This window comes from Nycticebus coucang, chromosome 10, assembly GCF_027406575.1.
Source record: "Nycticebus coucang isolate mNycCou1 chromosome 10, mNycCou1.pri, whole genome shotgun sequence".
NCBI lineage: Eukaryota > Metazoa > Chordata > Mammalia > Primates > Lorisidae > Nycticebus > Nycticebus coucang.
In genome coordinates, this window is record NC_069789.1 from 57,353,253 (window position 1) to 57,374,665 (window position 21,413).

The 21,413-nt window shown below is 46.7% G+C and overlaps 1 protein-coding gene across 25 annotated transcripts in view; it reads right to left on the minus strand.

Annotated features, from left to right (window-relative positions):
* Nucleotides 1-21,413, minus strand: part of NFASC (neurofascin) — a 184,099-nt gene that overhangs the window by 79,431 nt on the left and 83,255 nt on the right. For all 25 annotated transcript variants that reach the window (XR_008383086.1, XR_008383085.1, XM_053605709.1 and 22 more), the window contains one exon: nucleotides 19,692-19,803. Coding sequence is in view for 20 of the 25 variants with exons in the window: in XM_053605709.1 (XP_053461684.1) it covers nucleotides 19,692-19,803 (112 nt within the window). In the remaining 5 variants the exon portion in view is untranslated. The remainder of the gene's footprint in view (nucleotides 1-19,691; nucleotides 19,804-21,413) is intronic.

Consider the following 21,413-nt stretch of genomic DNA (forward strand, 5'->3'; position numbering starts at 1 on the left):
TTTGTAGAGACAGAGTCTCACTTTATGGCCCTTGGTAGAGTGCCGTGGCCTCACACAGCTCACAGCAACCTCCAACTCCTGGGCTTAAGCGATTCTCTTGCCTCAGCCTCCCGAGTAGCTGGGACTACAGGCGCCCGCCACAACGCCCGGCTATTTTTTGGTTGCAGTTTGGCTGGGGCCGGGTTTCAACCCACCACCCTCGGTATATGGGGCTGGTGCCTTACTGACGGAGCCACAGGCGCCGCCCTCCTTTTTGGCTTTTATTATTTTTAATTGACACATAATACTTGTGCATATGAATGGGGTACAGTGTGATTTTTTCCATGTCCATTCTTGCCCCTCCAATTCACGCTTCATCAGTAACCAGAGCTATTATTTCTGAGGTGCAAATGTAAACATGTCATTCCCCTAGTCCAACTCTGGATAGCTCCCTGCTGCCCGGGAGTTAAAGCCAGTGTCCTTGACGTGGCTCAGAGGTCCTACATAGTGTGCCCCCATACCATCTTAGCTCTCTGTGTTCCAGTCAATACTGCTCTTTTACCAGGTCCCCTCCGTGTATCATGGTCTGCCTTTTGCACAGATTACCTCTGTCCGGAATGCTCTAAGCCTGCTCTCTCTTACTAGGAGCTGCCAGACATGACTCATGTGTCCCTCCCTCATGTGTGTTCCTGCACACCCTTTATGCCCTTCTTTAAGGTACTTTTCACTTTGTATTTATTCCAAAAGCCACTTGCCTGTCTCCCCTTTAAAAATGAAGGCTCTCTGAGGGATGTGCCCTGTTTTATTATTTTACTTCTAGAATATATCATAGTACTGAAAACATAGCAGGCCATCAAAAATATGTAATAAATGGATGAAAAAATAAACTAATGACTGAATGAACGAAATAACGAAGATACTTGAATCACCTGTTTTTAAAACCTCATGTTCCTCGAGAAAACCACCAGGTGGCACAAGAGAGCACATGCTGTGGACCTGCACTACACCCTGCGAAAGCCACTAATTAGTAGCAGAAAAAAATGCCCTTCCTACACAGATGCTCATTCTGTCTGGGAAACCCACCAGTTGGAAGAGAGTTAGGGGAGTAGAAAAACTCCCAAGGAGGGGCCCTTTGGCTCGAAGGCATTACAGGAAAGCTCTTGGTTCTTCTTCCTCACTTTGTTCCAAAAAGAGCCTGCTAATGCCTTTTCTTGGCTTTCAGATCTCCCAAGACCAGACTACCGCCCCCCAGCTCAGGCATCCTCAAACTTTTTAAACAGGGGGCCAGTTCACTGTCCCTCAGACCGTTGGAGGGCTGGATTATAGTTTAAAAAAAAAACAAAACTATGAACAAATTCCTGTGCACACTGCACATATCTTATTTTGAAGTAAAAAAACAAAACAGGAACAAATACAATCACACCGTCTCATGTGGCCTGCGGGCTGCAGTTTGAGGACCCCTGCCCCAGCTGATACCTCAGTGTGGAGGGAACTGTACTATGGGAAGGCTCCAGCATCCCTGGGGGCCACGGCGATGGCTGAGTCTTGGCTCTGTGACCACCATGTTTGCTTAAGGAGCTGCCAAGCAGTAGGAAGTGATGGGAAAGGGAAGGATTTTTAATTTGGAGAATCCTGATGGAACTAGGAAGCCAGAAGCTATTCATTAAACTAGAAACACATTGGCAAGAAAAAACCCCAATTGTTTGGGACATTTTAAACTTGCAATTTAACAACACAGTAAAAAAAAGAATATCGAGATCATCACAGTTAGCTACTTAACAATTCTCTCCCCCTTTGCTCTCGGCAACCCAGTATTTACAACAAAACCTTAAAAGAAGAAAAGAGTTTAAAGATCATTTAGCTTTATACAATGAGCGGTAGACTGTAAGGATATAAAATACACATGCGGAGCCCTAAATTGGGGAGGGAGGCGGGGAGGGAGAAAAAAACAAAACTGAATACAACGAAGAGAGAAAACCTGTGTGGTTGGCTGGGGGTATTCTACAGACTGGGGAACATGATTCACTTCTTGTGTATCTGAAGCCCCCAGTATCCTACACACACACACACACACACACACACACACACACACACACACACACACACACACACACAGAGAGAGAGAATACAGCCACCAGACATGGAAAGTTCTGCCACATTAAGTACTGCTGTGTGAAAAATCCAAATGGCATTTGGTCAAGTGTGTTACTGACAATGTTCCCAGCTAGAAAGGAAGCTGAATGCTTTTCAGAATCACCTTAAAAGTGCATATTCCTGGACCCTCAAACTTCCAGCAGGCACCAAATCAGGTTGTGGATTTTATTTTTAAACTTTTTGAATTTGAAAGCCCTTACAACTTGTTATCTTACATAGTGTGGTCCACATCTATCTGAACTCAAGGCCTTTAAACATGCAAGGCTTGTGAGAGATTCTGATTCAAAATGTCAGAGATGGGGCATATGTGAATTCAGTCTGATCAGCCACCACGGAAGACCGCTGACATGACAGCACCTTGGTCCAGTTCGAGAACACTCGCTGGGCGGTCAGACCACCTGGGTGTGAAGCTGCACCCTTAGAAGGCAGGGGGCCTTGGGCAAGTACTGAACCTTAGGAGCTTTGTATGTGTCATTTGAAAAATGGGGATAATAATAGTGCCGACTCTAGAGGGCTGCTGTGAGGATTTAGTACACAATTCCTACAGAAAGCACCTAGCAAGGCGCAATGAATGTTAGCAGATTGGAGCTCACAGGGACCAGGGAAGCCTTCTGGCTAATGTCGATACGGCATTATCAACACGAGCAGTTAAGCAGTTACAATAATCATGCAGACGCCATCACACCCTGCTTTTCTATTTTCCCCTTTTTTTCTGGTCCCCGGCTTCCTTCCCCACGTTGGGGGCTCCTGGTGTTGATTCCACAAGCTGTTCCTGGCAGATGGACAAGATGCCCACGGCTCCCACAAGCTGTCGCCATTGGGACCGCCTCACATTCCCGCAGCCCCATTCTGGGCAGGCTGTCCTGGTGGTCACAACACATCTGAAGTGACGGGGAGAAGAGACTGGCAGTGCTGAGACACGGCTCAGCAGGCAGCTCTTTGCTTCCTGGAGTGGAAACTGCCACCGACTTCTGGGCCACAGTCGGTGGTATTCATTCATGTGGCAAAGCGGGTTGTGGGCGCTGTTCTAGAGAACACACGCGTGGACAGGAGACCAGGCCCTCTGCTCTCGTGGAGCTTACCTTCCAGCGGGGAAGACAGACAACAAATCAAGTAGCAGTAAGTGGAGAAAGCACAATCAATCTGCACAGTTACTCAGTTTTATGATGGTTGCCAAAACTCAGAAGCAACCGGGATGTCCTTCCATAGATGAACAGATAAATAAACTGAGGCACATCTTGTACCTCACACACGGGAATATCACTCAGTGCCAAAAAGAAATGAGTTATCAGCCACGAAAAGACAGGGAGGAAACTTAAACTGAAAGAAGCCTATCTGACCAACTGTATGGTTACAACTATATGGCATTCTGGGGAAGCCAAAACTATGGAGACATTTTAAAGGTCTGTGGTTGCTGGGGGTGGACAGGGAGGAACAGGAAGAGCACAGAGGATGTTTAGGGCAGTGACGTTGCTCTGAGTGATTCTACGATGGTGGATACATGTTGTTGCTCATTTGTCCAAACCCACAGAATTCCAGCAGTGAACCCCAATGTAAACAATGGACTTGGGTGATCATGCTGTGTCTATGCAGATTCATCGACTGTAACAAATGCAGTGCTGTGATGGGGGATTTGGACCATGGGGGAGGTGGTCCATGGAGGGAGAACAGGAGTGTCTGGGAGCTCTCTCTAAATTCTGCTCTATTTTGCTATGACACAAAAACTGCTATAAAAATGAAACCCATTTAAAAAATAAGAAACCGCATAGTGATTGGTCAAGATGTGACATGATAAAGGGAAGTGGTCAAGAAAGGCATCTGTGAGAAGCTGACATCTGACTAAGAAGCAGCCAACTGTGTAAAGACAGGTCAGAAGAGCCTCCCAGGAAGGGAGAACTGCATGTGCAAAGGCTCAGTGGCAGGAATCAGAGTGGCAAATGTGAGGGACAGGAAGAACCAGTGTGGCTGGAGCCTGGGTGGCACCACCTCTTTGGATGGCTTGCACTCAGGGATCGAGGCTTTCGGACTGTCCACTTCCCATGGCCACTCCCACCCATCTCACCTTTCACATGCAGTGTCCTAGACTACTGAGGTGACCTCCTAGCTTGTCTCCTCTACCTGATCCATTCTCCACTTTGTTTTCAAGGTGCTTTTTCTAATCTCCCATTTGATCATGTCAGTGTTCCTCTGCAAACTCTTCCGTATCATCTCGCTAGTCTGTAAGATCTAACCCAAACTTCTGAGGGCAACCTATAAGGCTCTTGGAGACCAGGCTCCTTGCAGGCCTCTCCAATCCCATCTAAGCCCTAACTGCTTCCTAACTGCACTCCATAACACACCACCTGCCACCACCATGCTTTACTCATGTGATCCCCTGTGCCTGGAAGGGCCTTCTCTCCTCGTCACGTGGTCAGTTCCTACTCAGTCTTCAAGATCCTGCTCAGACATCTTCTGCTGGGGGAGGAATTCCCTGTGACCTCCCTGTGCCTTACGTACAGCAGAGCTGAGCATGTCCACAGCACCCTACTACCTTAAATCTTCCTCTCCAGGGCATTCAGCACACTGGTGGGAAAACCATGCTTACACTAAGAGTAGGAAATCTTTTCTGTATACATCCAGATGGTGAATATTTTGGGCTTTGTGAGATATACACACTCTGTCATGACTATTAAACTTTACCTTGATAGTGTGAAAGCAGCCACAGACAGTAATTGAGTGGGCATAGCTCTGTTCCAATAAAACTTTAACTACAAAAACAGGCAGGAATTGGGTTGAATGGGTCCATGGTTGTAAATTTCTAACTTCTGTCTGAAACTTTCTCCCTTTCTTGTGTAATTCTTGACCTTGAGACCAGCTCTATTCATTCTTGTGTCCCCAGTGATTGGCATGATTCCTGGCAGAGAATATGTTTGGAATGAAAGATCCAAGTAAAGATCTCAATCCTGCCTCTTATCTTTTATAAATTACTAATAAGTTATTTAGAAGCTGTTAAAAAATATCTCAAAGGTGGAAATAAATATTACTATTTTGTTGGCTTCTGGTGGTGGCTGTTGTGAACTAGATGACAGAATACCCAGGAATACAAAGTATCATACCAATGGAAGCTGTTTTTACTTTCCTGACTGCATTTCTTCCTGATGAGCTCAAATGACTCCACTAAAAGCAAGATCTTTCTGTTTTCTATGAAAACAGGGTAGATCTAATACAAGAGATGCCAACGGTCTGCCCACTGGGTGATTAGCATTCCCCTGTTCTGGGGGTGAAGCCCAGGGGTGAGGTTGCTTGGACTATGATTCTTCTCTCCCTCACTCCATTTTCCTTCTTCTGGACTTTGGATTCCACAGATGTCCCTGGGCAAAGTGGGAGAGCAGGAGGGAGATCATAAGACAGAAGGCTGGTTTAATGGTCTCTAAGGCCTCCCTGAGATGTGAGCTCTGTTCTGGGGTTAGCATCAAGAGGATCTGATGACTGACTGATGGTAGATAGGAGTAGAAGGATGGGGTAAATGTTTCCAGGCTGGGAAACTGGACTAAGAAGATGCCAATAATTGGTATCAAGAAAAGAGATGGGAGAGTAAGGCTAGTAGTCACTGGGGTGAATGGAGATCATGAATGTGGAATCCAAATATGTTCAGTTTGAACTGTCAAAGAGCCGGGAATAAAACTGTTCTGCAGGTATTCTTAGGCAGTGTTCCTAAATTAATGCCTAGGGACTCATCAACAGATTAGCGCTACCAAGGCTACATGCCAGCAATTAGTTCTTCAAATAAACTAATCAAATGGCTAGAATAGCACTATAAGAGCCAACTAAGGAACACATTCACACATCACTGCCACAGGAAATTGTAGGGGAACAGATAGATAATAAAAGGCCAACAGAGCCAATGCAAAACTCAGCCAGTCTATATTGGATTAAAAAAAATGCATCCAGTACTCTTTCATAATAAAACCTCTCAACAAACTAGACACAAAAGGAAAATACCCCCCACATTATGAAAGCTATATATGACAAACCCACAGCCAACATTATACTGAATGGGGAAAAGTTGAAAGTATTCTCCCTAAGAACTGGAACAAGACAAGGGCGCCTACTGTTACCACTTCCATTCAACACAGTATTGGAAGTCCTAGCCAGAGTAATCAGGCAAGCGAAAGAAATAAAGGGCATCCAGACCCAGCACAGAGGAGGTCAAATTATCCCTGTTTGCTGACAATATAACCTTGTATCTAAGAAACCCTACAGATTCTGCCAAATGATTCCTAAAAGTGATAAATAAATTTAGCAGTCTCAGGTTACAAAATCAATGTACATAAATCAGTAGCATTTCTGTATAGAAATAACAGTCAAGCTGAGAGTCAAATCAAGGACTCAATACCACTTACAACAACTACAAAGAAAAAAAAATTCTTAGGAATGTACTTAACCAAGGAGATCTCTACAAGAAGAACTTAGAAACACTGATTAAAGAAACTGCAGATGACACAAACAAATGGAAAAACATCCTATGCTCGTGGATTGGTAGAATCAACATTGTTAAAATGTCCATACCACCCACAGTGATTTATAGATTTGACGTAATCCCCATCAGAACACCATCTTACTTCACAGATCTAGAAAAAAAGGATCTTAAGTTTCATTTGAAACCAGAGAAGAGCCTGAATAGCCAAAGCAATCTTAAGAAACAGAACAAATCTGGAGGCATCACATTACCTGACTTCAAATTATAATACATGGCTATATAGACAACCCAGAAAGAAAGTCATGTTAACTACAACCAACTATCCTCAACAAAGCAGACAAAAACATACACTGGGGAAAGGATGCCTATTCAACAATGTGGCTGGGAGAATGAGATAGCCCTATGCAGAAGAACAAAACAGGACCCCTATCTCTCTTGCCACATACAAAAATTAATTCAAGTTGGATTAAAGCCTTAAATGTATGGCATGAAACCATAGAAATTCTAGAAGGAAACATAGGAAAACTCTTGTCGATGCAGGCTTAGATAAAGAATTTATCTGAGGCAAATACAGCAACAACAAAAATGAAAGAAAGGTTCTGTACAGCAAAGAAAATAATCAACAGAGTAAACGGGCAACCTATAGAATGAGAGAAAATATCACAAACTGTGCATCCAAGAAAGGACTAATATGTAGGAACTACAAAGAATTTCAACAAATCTGCAAGAAATAAACAATTTTATAAAAAAGTAGACAAAAACATAAAGAGAATCTTTCAAAAGAAGATAAACAAATGGCCAATAAATATGAAAAAATGTTCAATGTCACTAACCATCAGGGAAATTAAACCACAATGAGATACTGCCTTATCCCTGTCAGCATGGCTATTATTAAAAGGTAAAAAAAAAACAACATATGCTCTTGTGGATACAAAGAAAAAGGAATGCTTATGCACTTATACACTGTTGGTGGAACTGTAAACTGGCACTGCCCCTTTTGTAAAAAAGACACCTGTACTCTAATGTTTACCGCAGCACAGTTCACAATTGCAGATATGTGGAATCAACACATCTTTGTGTTGGTCAACATATAAGTGCCCATAAATAAGTAAAGAAAATGTAGGAGATATATATACCATGGAGTACTACTTAGCCCTAAAAAGGACTAAAATAATAAGTTGGGTGTAGTGACTCATGCCTGTCATCCTAGCACTCTTGAGAGGCCAAGGCAGGAGGATGGTTTAAGCTTAGGTGTTCCAGACCAGCCTGAGCAAAAGGAAGACCACATCTCTGCTAAAAATAGAAAAATGTAGCTGGGCATCATGGTGCAAGCCTATAGTCCCAGCTATATGGGAGGCTGAGGCAGGAAGATCACTTGAGCACAGGAGTTTGAGGTTGCTGTGAGCTACAGTGATGTCACGCTACCCAGGGTGACAGAGCAAGACTCTGTCTCAAAAAAAAGAATGAAATAATGTCTTTTGCAGTAACTTGGACAGAACTTTTCCTCTGAATGGACAGAGACCATTATCCTAAAAGAAATATCTCAAGAATGGAAAAATAAACACCACATGTTCCCACTAACAAGTAGGAGCTAAACGAAGGGTACGCACAGGCTCAAAGAAACGTGAAGGTCACTGGAAACACAGAAAGGGGGATGGGAGGGGAGGGAGGGTTAAAAACTTACCTGCTGAGTACAATGAGCACTGTCCTAGTGATGGCATACAGAAGGCCCTGACTTCAGCACTGAACAGTGTATCCATGTGACACAAACATTTGTACCTTCTTAATATTTTGAAATTAAGAAAAGAAAACAGAGGCATGTGAAATATGGAGCATGCATGTGGGTTCATCAGAGATCAGTAACGAACTCAGATTCATCCCGCACTGGGCTAAAGGGTTCCATGTGGGTGGGCAGGCCAGTCCCCTTAGCTGGAACTAAGGACGCAGATGTAATTTCTTAAGTAAATTTGTTCCTAGTACAAACCAATAACGTCTGCAAATTGTTTATACAAAAAAAAAAAAAAATCAGGACAGCTTGGGTTATCACTTTAATACTCACAATCTCACTCATATTTTATTTGTTCTTCTTGAAGAATAGAGAAAGATGTGTGTGTCCTGCCTGTTTCTACTTTCTATCACATTTATCTCGGCAAAAAAAGCAGTCAAAGAGTTGAAGGGATAAAATCCACATCATCCGGCCAGGCAAGGCGGCTCACACTTACAATCCTAGCACTCTGGGAGGTGGAGGCGGGCGACTGCTTGAGCTCAGGAGTTGGAGGCCAGCCTGAGCAAGAGAGACCCCCACCTCTACTAAAAAAATAAAAAAAATCGAAAAACTGGCCAGGTGTAGTGGTACACGCCTGTAGTCCCAGCTACTTGGGAGGCTGAGACAAGAGGAGCCTCAGAGTATGAGGTTGCTGTGAGCGCTGACACCACAGCACTCTACCCAGGGCAACTGAGTGAGACCCTGTCTCAAAATAATAATAATAATAATAATAATCCACATTGTCAGTGCAACACTCGAGCCCCTGTATGACCTGTTTCCTGCCCGGTGCGGCCTCTTCCCCCCCAGCATCTGTGCTTGTGTGCCTCCACCAGCCCCAGGCCCGGCTCCCGGCACCTGCTGTGTGCTCTCTGCACCCCGTGCCATCTCTGTTCCTGCTTTGCCAAGGCCGGAAATGCTGCTCTCTTCCTTCTCTACAGTGCAAATTCCCTTCTTCACCCCAAGACCTAAGTGGGTCACTCCTCCACGATGCATCCCTGCTTTCCATGGGAGAGGAAAGGCCATTACCCTTTGCCTTCCAGCACACCCTGTGCTCTGTTCCCGCAGTCATTTCCTGGCCAGCCTCATGGGATTAGTTGTTCCCACGTCTGTCGCCTGCATCAGATTCTGAACATCTTGAGCTCAGAGTCCATGTCTTGACTGCCTCTCTGGTGAGACAGTACAATAGACACTCGTGGAATGAGGGAACAGCCGCTACTTCCTACTACTGGGTGTCATTGAGCCCATCAACAAATCAGAATAATAAATCCCTGGCTGATATAACATATGATAGATCTGCTGTTATGGTATAAGCCTGAGTAATAAAACCACAGCAATAACCTGACAATAATATCTACTCAGCACTCTGTCTCCACAGAGCTTGTCCCTGTTCAGCAGACACACTCGTCTTTTCCTCTGAAATTCTTCCCCAACTGACGCTCAGAGCCTTCTGTCTCACCTCGGGCCATTCTCAAGGCCAACCTATTTTCTCCACCCTACAGACTCTAAATCTAGGGACTCAGATGCTCCAGACACCAGCCTCAGGACTGCCATCACCTCCATACCCAGCCTGCCTACCCCCCACCCCCATCCTGAGGGTCTGGCTTAGCTGCACTGGGCGCTGACATCTGCCTCCAGCAGAGGGACTGACCTGGGCCCGCCCCCCACCCCTCTCCAATCACTAAAGCCACCTTCCTCCCACCTCTCTCATGCCGAGCACGGAACTGATGCAACAGATGGCGACCCAAGCCCCCTCTGCCCCTTGCAGCTCACAGGCATCTGAGGCCAGGGCAGTGAGTCTCCTAGGAAACTCAGATCGTCACCTATTGAGGACAGGAGACGGAACACCAGGCAAGGAGGAGGAAGACAACAGAGAGACCTTTGAAAGAAGACAGGATGAGCAGGAAAAGCAGCAGGAAGGGACCCTTGGCTCCCACTCCTCAGACAGCACCTGCCCAGAGGTGCACGCCACCATATCTCCCCCTTTATCCCAACCCCCCAAACAAAATGCCCCCTGTCTCAGCACCTTCTAAGAAAGTCAGTCTGCTCACAATCCTCCCACTTCCCCCTTCCTGGAGGTATGGTAACTCCATCCAGCTCTCTGGGGCAGAGGACTTGAGGGGAGCACTCACCAGCCAGCTTCAGCACTTCTGCCCTCCCCACACCTGGGAGGGACCCAGCTTTCTGCCTGTGTGGGGCAACCAGTCATTGTCTAGGTTTTCAGATACCCCAGGAAGCCTTGTGTATGGGATTTGACTCCCGGCTCCCCCTCCCTTCCCAGGGCTGGAGGAGGTGGTCTCCATCTGCTCTGTGGTGGCTGTGTTTCACGCTTGGCTCCCTTTCATTGTCAGGGGGAGAGATCCGGGAGGAGAGAGGGGCTGTGTTTAACCACTGACAGCACTCAGCAGGCAGGGCCCTCCTCTGCTGCCTGCATTAAGTTCACAAAGGGCACAGGGATGGGGGTAGTGGTGTCAGGTGGTCCTGATTCCCTCCTGGGGAGGGGGTGGAGTGGATCACCTGGGTTTAGGATTGGAGATTTGACTGAAAAATAGCTGTTTCCTGCTCAACACAAATCTATAAGTTGAAACCTGAACTACTTGGCTATTTATGAAGCTGGGGGCACAGGAAGAGATGAGAAAGAAGGGGGGAAAAACACCTTCCTCCAGGTGACCAACCTGAAGATCTAGTGAATATCCAGCATTTACACCAGGCCCTGTAGGGGCAAAAAGCTCTTTACTGGGCACTGTGTTGTTCATAAGCCACTAGTGGGACCAGGGCCCCACCAATAAAGTGCGGTCACTTGTAGAGTGGGCAGTGCCCACAGCTCACTGCCAGGCCGTAACTGGCTGGGATGTTAAGCCATAAAACTTGAGTACAGAATTCTGTGCTCTTTTGGGTCTACCACAAACCTTATAACCTCCTGCTTGTTAAAGACCTATAGGTCATTTTATTTATTTTCCCCCCATTACAACAATGTTGCGATGCACATCCTTGTCCATATATCCCTCTACATGGAGGAATTAGGGTTACTGCCTCATGCTGTCTCTTTAACCCAAGGTCAACTAGAGCTGGGCACATCCCAGCCTGGCACAGCAAGGAGGTCCAAGGTGCACAGGGGGCCTCTGCACAGCCCGGCCTTGATGACAGCTCCACCATACAGGCTAGTAGTCACCGGGGGCTTTGGGAAAAATGTCCCAGTGCTGCTGCAGTCCAGCCTTCTAAGGTTCTATGGGGCTGTGCATTTTCTCCTCATTACTGCTTCTTCATTCATCCTCAAGGGCAAGACCAGGAAAAACACGTGGAATGGAAAAGACTCTCCAACATCATCATCTACCCTCCTGCTTAGCTGGCCTAACACACTGTGAAGGGCTGGCTTACATAAGGTGTGTGTATTATCTGTGAATGGCTATGATTTGGCACCCCCCTCACTGGCTCTGAGCTCTAAGCAGTCTCTCCCATAAAAAGATTCGCAGGTAAGAGAGGCTGTAAAGGAAGCAGAAGTTACCGTGTTAAAGAGCCTGCTGGGGTTTGCACCTGCCAAACCACACCAGGAAAGGTGGCCTGAGAAGAGCAAGAAACACACCACGCCTATGGTGCGTAACGCAAAGGTACATGTTGGATCTGTTGGTATAGAGTATAAATGTCTTAGCACAATACTTAAGTAAACGAGATGAGGTATATACTAACCAGTGTGATGTAAGCATTCTTAATTCTACATGAAATCAGCACATTGTACCCCATAAATGCATCAATGTATACATGATCTATGTGTTTATGATTTAATAAAAAAAAGAAAGAAACATGCACCCTCCTCTAGGAAAGAATTCTGCCACCACCAGTGAGAAGAGTCCCCACCTCTGTACAATTGAAGAATCTGACTTCTCACTTGCCTTGGCTGTCTTCTCCCTTCAGGGAGAAAGTTTTCACAGCATTTTAGATGCACATCTTTATTCACAACTGGAGAGAGAGGCTTGTGACTTCCCAACCCCCTCTTGAAGTGGGTGGAGAAGGCACTGGGTATCAGGCAGCAGTGGTCTCCCCAGGGCTCTGCCACTGAAGAGGAGCCCTCAGAGAAGGCTGTGGGGGGATGTGATAAAAATCCTGTGCGACAGGTCCCCAAACACCCAAGATCTGGGAAGAGTAAGAAGGAGGGACCCAGGTGGGAGAGAAGATGGAGGCTGAAGGTAGAACAGAAGGGCAGAAAGGAAGTCTTGGAATTAGCTCCTTAAAAGGTAACTATAGAGTTAACATATGACCCAGCAATTCCCACAGAGGAATGGATAAAGAAAATGTGGTATAGCCATAAGGGGGCTATCACTCAGCCATAAAAAGGAATGTTGTAACATGGAGGAACCTGGAAAAATCTGGCTAAACAAAGAAGCCAGGTACGAAAGATGACATATTGTATGGCTCCATTTATAGGAAATATCCACAACAGGCAAGGAAGGTAGATTAGTGGTTGCCAGGGCTGGGGTGAGGAGGTGGGAAGGGGAGTGACTGCTAATGGCATGGGTTTTGGGGGGGCTGGAAATGGTGATGAACATTTCCTAAAATTCACTCTGGTGGCTGCCCAACTCTGTGGGCACTGAAAATACACTACATATGCTAAAAATCATTGATTTATATAACTTATAGAGGTAATTTGTGTAATACAGGAATTATATCTCAGTAAAGCTGTTATTTAAAATCATTAATGAGAAAAAGAAAGAATTACGGAGGACTTGGAAGGCTTTGCTTGTTGGGAAAAAAACTGTGATACTTTGAAAGGGAAAGTGAATGATGAAATTTACAAATACAGTTTCAAATGTTCAAAGGAATCAAATTAAATGTGTTTATTGGTGGGACTAAACAAGTGATTGTTAAAATTTATGAGATTTATGAAAAGAATTATAAAATTTGTCAATTGAAATTGAAAGTTTAAGAAAGAATTAGAGCTTGGTGCCCATAGTACAGTGGTTACAGTACTGGCCACACACACTGAGACTGGAGGGTTTGAACCCACCCTGGGCCAGTTAAACAATAATGACAACTGCAACAAAAAATAGCCGGGCATGGGGCGGTGCCTGTGGCTCAGTTGGTAAGGCGCCGGCCCCATATACCGAGGGTGACGGGTTCAAACCCGGCCCTGGCCAAACTGCAACCAAAAAATAGCCGGGCGTTGTGGCGGGCGCCTGTAGTCCCAGCTACTTGGGAGGCTGAGGCAAGAGAATCGCTTAAGCCCAGGAGTTGGAGGTTGCTGTGAGCTGTGTGAGGCCACAGCGCTCTACCAAGGGCCATAAAGTGAGACTCTGTCTCTACAAAAAAAAAAAAAAATAGCCGGGCATGGTGGCAGGTGCCTACAGTCCCAGCTACTTGGGAGGCTGAGGCAAGAGAATTGCTTAAGCCCAAGAGTTTGAGGTTGCTGTGAGCTGTGATGCCACAGCCCTCTACCAAGGGTGCCATACTGAGATTCTGTCTCAAAAAGAAAAAAAAAGAAGGAATTAGTTTTTAGCTAGCACTCTGGGAGGCCGGGTAGATCACTTGAGCTCAAGAGTTTGATACCAGCTTGAGCAAGTGTGAGACCCCATATCTAAAAATAGCTGGGTGTGGGCAGCACCTGTGGCTCAGTGAGCAGGGCGCCGGCCCCATATGCCGAGGGTGGCGGGTTCAAACCCAGCCCTGGCCAAACTGCAACAAAAAAATAGCTGGGCGCTGTGGTGGGCACCTGTAGTCCCAGCTACTTGGGAGGCTGAGGCAGGAGAATCACCTAAGCCAAGGAGTTGGAGGTTGCTGTGAGTCGTGTGATGCCACGGCACTCTACTGAGGGCAATAAAGTGAGACTCTGTCTCTACGAAAAAAAAAATAGCTGGGTGTTGTGGCGGGCGTCTGTAGTCCCAGCTAGTCAGGAGACTGAGGCAAAAGAATCAATTAAACCTAAGAGTTTGAGGTTGCTGTGAGCTGTGATGCTATAGCCACGGCACTGTATGGAGCGTAACAAAGTGAGATTCTGTGTCTCAAAAAAACTAAATAAATAAATAAATAAATTAGGTTTTAGGATTTAGAATTTTAATACATTAAACATCGATTAATTCAAAAATAAAAGACTGAGGCCTAAGCAAGTCATAAACTGTCCAGTCTGTATTTTCTTACTTATAAAGTGCTGTACAAAGGGAGGGTCACTCTGGAACAGCAGGAAACCACTCTGCCTGTGAGCAGCTCTCCTGAAGGAAGATGCTGTGCAACCCCCCACCGGCCATGCTTATTTCAAACCCTAGTTTCCTCACCCCAGGCACTGCCTGAGGGGTGCCCAGGCTCCCTGAGTGGGGTGTCTATTTGGAATCCAAACCACTGTCCACCTGAGGACCTCCCATCTGAGGACCTCAGGTCCTCTGCTTAGGACATCACTCTTACTAATATGCTCAGGACATCTGCTCAGGATATCACTCTTACTAATATGTTTATTGCGCTTTCTAGTGGGGGGGGATTCCAAGCTTGCTTTCAACAGACCATGGTTCTAAAGCCATTGGAAAACCATAGACTAAGTTTAAACAGAGAAAAAAGAAAAAAGAGGGGCGAGACGGAAACTTGGGGTTGGGGAAAGAGGTGGCCTTCAGCCCCTGACCCAGATTATGAGTTTCTGGAGGGCAAGGGAAGCGTTTTCTACTTTCCCCCCAGCCCTATACAAAAGGAACGTCAGCTCAAAGCACAGCAGGGCTGGGCTTCATAAACAGTGGAGAATGACCAACTACCAAGGAAACCAGGGAAACACACCAGACACAGACACAGAGCTTTAGCTTTAAGAAGAAAGGACCTATAATCCTGCCGGCAGATGGAAACAGCATGTACTTGGAGCCACATGCATCTGAGTTTCAGTCCTACCCAGCCATTTACCTGGCTCCATGGTCTTCTGCAGTTTGTTTCTCATTTAGAGCCTTTTTCCTTTTTTTTTTTTTTTTTTATTGTTGGGGATTCCTTGAGGGTACAATAAGCCAGGTTACACTGATTGCAATTGTTAGGTAAAGTCCCTCTTGCAATCATGTCTTGCCCCCCTGTTTCCTTTTTTTTAAGAGAAGGATACTTACACTTACTCATCAAAGTTGCTGTGACAATTACTAAATGAATTAATGATCTAATGTCTGTGTATAGCATCTAACCCAAGGCCTGGCACATATTTGGTATTCTAAAACCATTGCTCCTTTCTCCCTCTCCCCCACATTTCAGCTGGTGTACTGCTTTGCTATATGGCTTTGGATAAACTGGGCTTTCAAATCCACTCTGTAGCTCTACAGAGGAGGTAGTGCCTGTGTAGACAACCATATGTTATCTCTATGGCCAAAGAATTCTTGTTTACTCTTACAGCTTACTTACGGTTATTTGCACAGGCACTGTCTGCTTTGGACCAGAAAGGGAGGCTCCTATGAGAGCCCAGACATGCACTGCCTGAGGACCCGTTTCTTGCTGTTGATTGTTCTCTTATTTGTTTGACAATAAACAGCTTCAGGGAGGCAATTTGAACTTTGACCATTTCTCTAAGTTTCCCCATCCACAAGATGAGGAGACATTCCTCAAGAGGATCCTAACTGGTTGACCAGACAATGCCCCTCTGGGCTTCCCTTTCTCCTGCCTCTGCCATGGTGTCCTTCACCAGAACATTCCACATCAGCTCCTTCCACCAATGCCCCATGACCTATGATGTCAATGAGAGAGAGCTGGGTCAATTCTTCTATTCGGCTGTCAATATTGGTTTAGCTGCTGATAGTCCAAGGATAGCACATCCCCAGTTGCATTTTAAAAATTCCTGTCTGACGTGATCAGCGAGTCAGAGGGAGGGAAAGGACTAAGATGGCAGCAGGGAGCAGCATCTGTTCCTTCCCTCCCTCCCTTCAGCCTTCTGCATTTACATCCAACACAGACACCAGTCTGAATCCAACTGCTATCTGGGCAGGCTTCTACAGGCTGGAGGAGATGTGAAAATGCAGGAGGCCTGGAGGAAGGGAGGTGGGAGCAGAAAGGGGGAGGCAACAGAGAGAGTGAGGTTTTTCCTAAGTTATAAGATGCCCACTTGTCTAGGAGTCTGGTTGCAAAGTGCTGATAGCCAACAGTGTTCACAGCAAAGACTGCTACCTTCAGTGGTACAGAGGAAAGCTTTATATCTTATGTTCTAGAAGGGCCTCCCTTTGCTAAAATCTGAGGCCCTCTTATCAGAAAAGAAATTCGAACCTAACAGCCAAGCCTCTGCAGGAAAGGCAGGCTTGAGGGCAGCAGGAAAGGCTGCGAGGGGTCTAGACGTGACTGTGTAGCGTCAGCAGAAAAGAGGTGGACAGCAAAAGTCATGAAGGGGAATGGCGTTCACTGCTACCAGGTCCCCACACTTACCTTACAGATCTTGGTGCCCACAGGAAAAGGGGGCTAAGCATGGGGGCTGCCCCAAGGGTCTGGGATCAGTTTGGGGGTGATAGGAGAGTAAAATAGATAGTTCCTTAGGAAGTTCCACAGCCCCATCCGATCACTTCACACCCCTGCTGTCAGGTGGCCTGTTGTGAGGAGGCCTGGCTTCTTACTGACAGGCACAGGGTCTTAGGAGTGTAAGTGCAATTAGCCAAATGGATCCATAGGGAAAGTCAAGGCCTGGGGAAGCTGGGCAGCTTCTTTGCCTTGCATCGGAGGGCTGGGGTCTGCTCCCAGTGACCTGAACTGGCAAGGAGCACTGGGGGTGAGGAAGGAGGGGTATGGAGAAGTGAAGCCTAAGTGTGGCAAGGTGCAGCATGTTGGGGTGGGAGGAGCAGTGTGGCTCAGAAGCAAACGCCTAGGGCAACTCCAGATGGCAGTGGCCTGGGAACAAAGGGTGAAGGGGGGTGGCCACAACGAAACCAAAGGCTTGTTCCTTAGGAGACTTCCAAGCTGGAGCTACAAAACCACATGCACTTCTAGAACCTGGCAGGACAACTGATGGGAAACAGCTATGCAGTATTTCCAGCAACAGCCACTCCAAAAACACACTCTAGCCTCAAACCCAAATGGTCAACTGTGCAGGTCTCAGAGCAGGACTATCTAGGCCCTGGCACCATCTTAGCTAGGGGACTTTGAGCAAGTCCTTTAACTTCTGTGTACTTCTGTCACCAGTAACCCATGGTAATAATGGGCCCTCCCTCACAGGGCTGCTGGGAGGGGGAGTACACCACCTGGAGCCTAGGGAGCACCCCAACACTGATCAATAGCATGATGCCATTTGTCACCCTTTAAAGAAACCAGGATCAGCTCCCCTTCTCTCAGAACTTATTTTTCCCTCAATTACCATAAGTGCTCACTAGCACGTCCTCTCTGGACTCCTTCTCTTTTCAGGTTCCCCTGTGTGTCTGAAAGACCTTTGATAGGTGTTCCCCCTTCACGATTTGCAGGTGCTTCAGACCAAAGGAGACAGTGTGATGTCACAGCAAGAAAAACCGTCCACTATCCAGGGCATCGAAGTTCTAGCAGGTTGCTCTTTCACTAACTGATTTTGTTAACTGTGGGGGAAACAACTTCTCAGGGCCTCACTGTACTTGTCAGTCAAATGGGAGTGATGATCCCAGCCTTGCTCAGGTCACAGAGTGGCTGTGAGAGTCCAATGACACGATTAATGTAAATGGACACACTATAAAATGGGCAAAGCTCTGAACCAATATTTGAGATTGCCGATTAGACTGGAAGTATCCAGAAGGGCAAGGCAGAGCAAGCACACTCTGGCCAGGCGGGATGCGGCAGGGTGCCACTCACTGCCAAGCAGCTCAGCTGCCTTCGTTGGGCAGCATGAGGCAGCCCCAGGTGCCTTAGGCAGGGATCTGATTAGGCTGCCCAAGTGTCTGTGCCCTGGGAGGACTCTAGAGGGAGCCTCAGGGGACAGGAATACAGAATAGGGAGGGTGCATGAAAAAGTGCCAAGAGAGTCGACGTGGTGACATAAAGCTGGACAAACTCCCTGATCCTGTCACAAAAGCTGGGCATCTGTTCCCATGCAGCTTTACATACATTGTGTGCCCATTTAAATAAACTGGTGTGCCACTTTTGTGATCAGAGTCCTCCATATACAGTAAAACAAAAGAACGGTTTCCTCCTCCATTACCAGTCAATATGTTCAAGTTCAATATTTAGTAACAGTGGTGGGGTGAAAAAGCCCCGTGGGCAGATAAATTTCCCAGGTGGTCCCTGAAAGCTGATGCTGTTCGGAGGCCCTAAGAAGGGCCCCACAGAAACTACCTTGATGAAAACAAGTATATGTGAACAGATGTTGATATGAGAAATTAATAATAACCTTCATTTCCTGAATACCTCCTATACGCCAGGCACCGTGTAGGACTCTATATGCTTACTCTTTAATTTAGTCTTTACAACAAGAAGTTCACTATTATCCCCACTGTACACTGTATAAACCAGGAAACTGAGACCTAGAGCAGTTAGAAAACTTGCCAAAGGTCCCAAAGCAAGTGGAACTGGGCTTCCAGCAGGTCTGTCCAGATCCCAAGTCCATGTCATCAGCCTGCTCTGCTTCCACCTTACAACATTCAGACCCCTCCTCATCTCCCCCAAGCCCCATCCCCAACTCCTTCTAGCAGGACAGAAGAATCCTGGAGAGAGAGATACAAACTGCAGGGAGGGAGAGATGCTCAAACACACAGAATTTCTCTGCTTAGGCCTGCAGGTCAGACTCCCCCAGCCTAGCAGCCTCCACGCGGCCAGCCTGTCATCCGCTATCAATTATTTTCCTGCTAAAATTGTAGGCCTCAGTTTTTGTACCTCTTTCCTTTCCACCCTGGCCTAAGAGTAAAACAAGAGCTGCTGGGAGCAGCAGGAAACTCTAAACCCAGAATGGAACAATGCAGACCCTGGACATGGAGTCTGGCTTCAGTGCTGTGGGCCCCGGACGCTTACTGTGACCTGGACAGCTGTCCTTCTGCCAGGGCCCAATGCCCCGCCCAGAGGAAGGTCCTCAGACTGCCCCCCATATGCCAGGGCTGTCACTCAGGAAGCTCCCAGGTTGTGGAGGCCCAGACTAAGGGGGACTGTGGGCCACAAACAAAGCTGTTTCTCAATTTTTCAATTGAGGTGGACAGTTGGGACAAAGCCAACGCTAATGCTGGCTGACTGCACCTGCTGGGGAAGAAGGCACAAGTGCTTTCCACACCAGCCTCCATGCTGGGAAAGCCTTGGGGTGCGGCTCTGCAGTGGACTCTGGGCTTCTGTTTCTGGGGAGAAGGAAAGAGACACCCCTCAGAAGATTTCTGGGGCCAGGCAAAGAGCCTTCTCTCATCAAAGAAAAGAGGCAGGAGGCAAGAACGCCCCCCTCTTTCAACTTGTGTCCCTGTCCCGACCCCCCACTCACCTCCTCTGCCTCATTCAGCCTCCTCCTCTCTGCAACACCAGAGGCAGCTCTGTTCCAGTCTGCAGAGGGCAGGAAAACTCCAGGGTCCCAAATTGCACATAAGCCAATCAACCTGTTTCAAAGCAAGCACAAAGGAGAACCCGAGAGTTACTCTAGGAAAGAGGGGGGGAAAGGCTGGGTGGCTTGCAGTTTGTTCATTCACTGGCAAAATGACATCTTTGTTCAAATCCATTTGTAAAGTTTGCATACATAGCGCATCTTTGTTCAAAGAAGCTCAAAGCAGTCTGCAAGAAATGGGACAGATTCTTCTCAAGGGTGATTGTAGTGCACTGACAGCATGATTGCTGATTCCCTATTCACGCAAAGAAGTGAAGCCATATCTCAGATTTACCCATACTCATCTCATTAATTTTTTAGTTTCCTAAAACTACGTTTTTTGCCCCTATTTACAGTTAAACAAATCAAGTTCACCATAAATACATTCACAATGGGCCTGGTGCCTTCTTATGTGGCACAGTGGTTATGGCGCCAGCCACATAACACCTGGCAGGTTTGAACCCGGCCCCGGCCGGCCAGCTGAACAACATACGTACCCCAACCCCCCCATTCCACAGTTGTCTCTTCAGTATCCTCACTTGTATATAGGGGTTTATGAAACTTTCCTTCTATGAGGGCATCGGGGGGCTGCAGTGAGATGATGTATATAGGAAAGTACTTGGAAAATAAACCTTTGTACAAATATTTTACTGCCATTTGAAAACTGGAGATCAGATCTCCCCTACAGGACTGCTGTGAGGATCAAATGAGTGCAGTGATTTAAAGATAGATGGACAGACATATGGACAGGTGGAGAATCCTTAAAGATGAGGGAGACTACAATTACCACCAATGCTTTTATCATAGGACTTCAGGGTTAAATGAAAAGTGAAATTTAGAATCTAGGAAACAGACTTTCCATCTGACTCAGGGATAGGAAGGTTCCAGGAAGGACATCTGATACGCTGGAGAAGGATAGGGACCAAGAAGTCACCTGATATCCTGAGGCTGCAAGAAGAGAAGCTTTGGGTCACAGGAAGGTGGCGATCATGACTCATTTGCAGGGTGCTCTGGCACTGCCCCCAGATTCCAGAAGGTCAGACAAAGCGTCCAGGCAGCAGACACCTGCTGGGTTCCTCTGAATGAGGTCTGGGTTGGAAGTATAAGTAGGGAAGATTCTTCCCAGCAACAGGATGCCCACACATGTTAGACCAGTGATAGAAAGCGGTGTCTGCGGTTGCTAACCAGCTCCAAAACCTCTCTCTCAGTATTCATATCTTAAAATATTTGCCTGAGGATTCTTCACAGACCTCTTCTCTGCAAATGTTTATTCTCAGAGAATAAACAGAATAAAAGTTGGTCAGGGTGATTTCTGTCACTTTCTTACCTTAGAATTCCACACATATATATTTCTTTTTTTTTTTTTGTAGAGACAGAGTCTCACTTTATGGTCCTTGGTAGAGTGCCGTGGCATCACCCAGCTCAGAGCAACCTCCAACTCCTGGGCTTAAGCGATTCTGTTGCCTCAGCCTCCCAAGTAGCTGGGACTACAGGCGCCCGCCACAACGCCCAGCTATTTTTTTGTTGCAGCTTGGCCGGGGCCGGGTTTGAACACGCCACCCTCGGTATACGGGGCCGGCGCCCCACCGACTGAGCCACAGGCGCCTCCTGCACAAGTATATATTT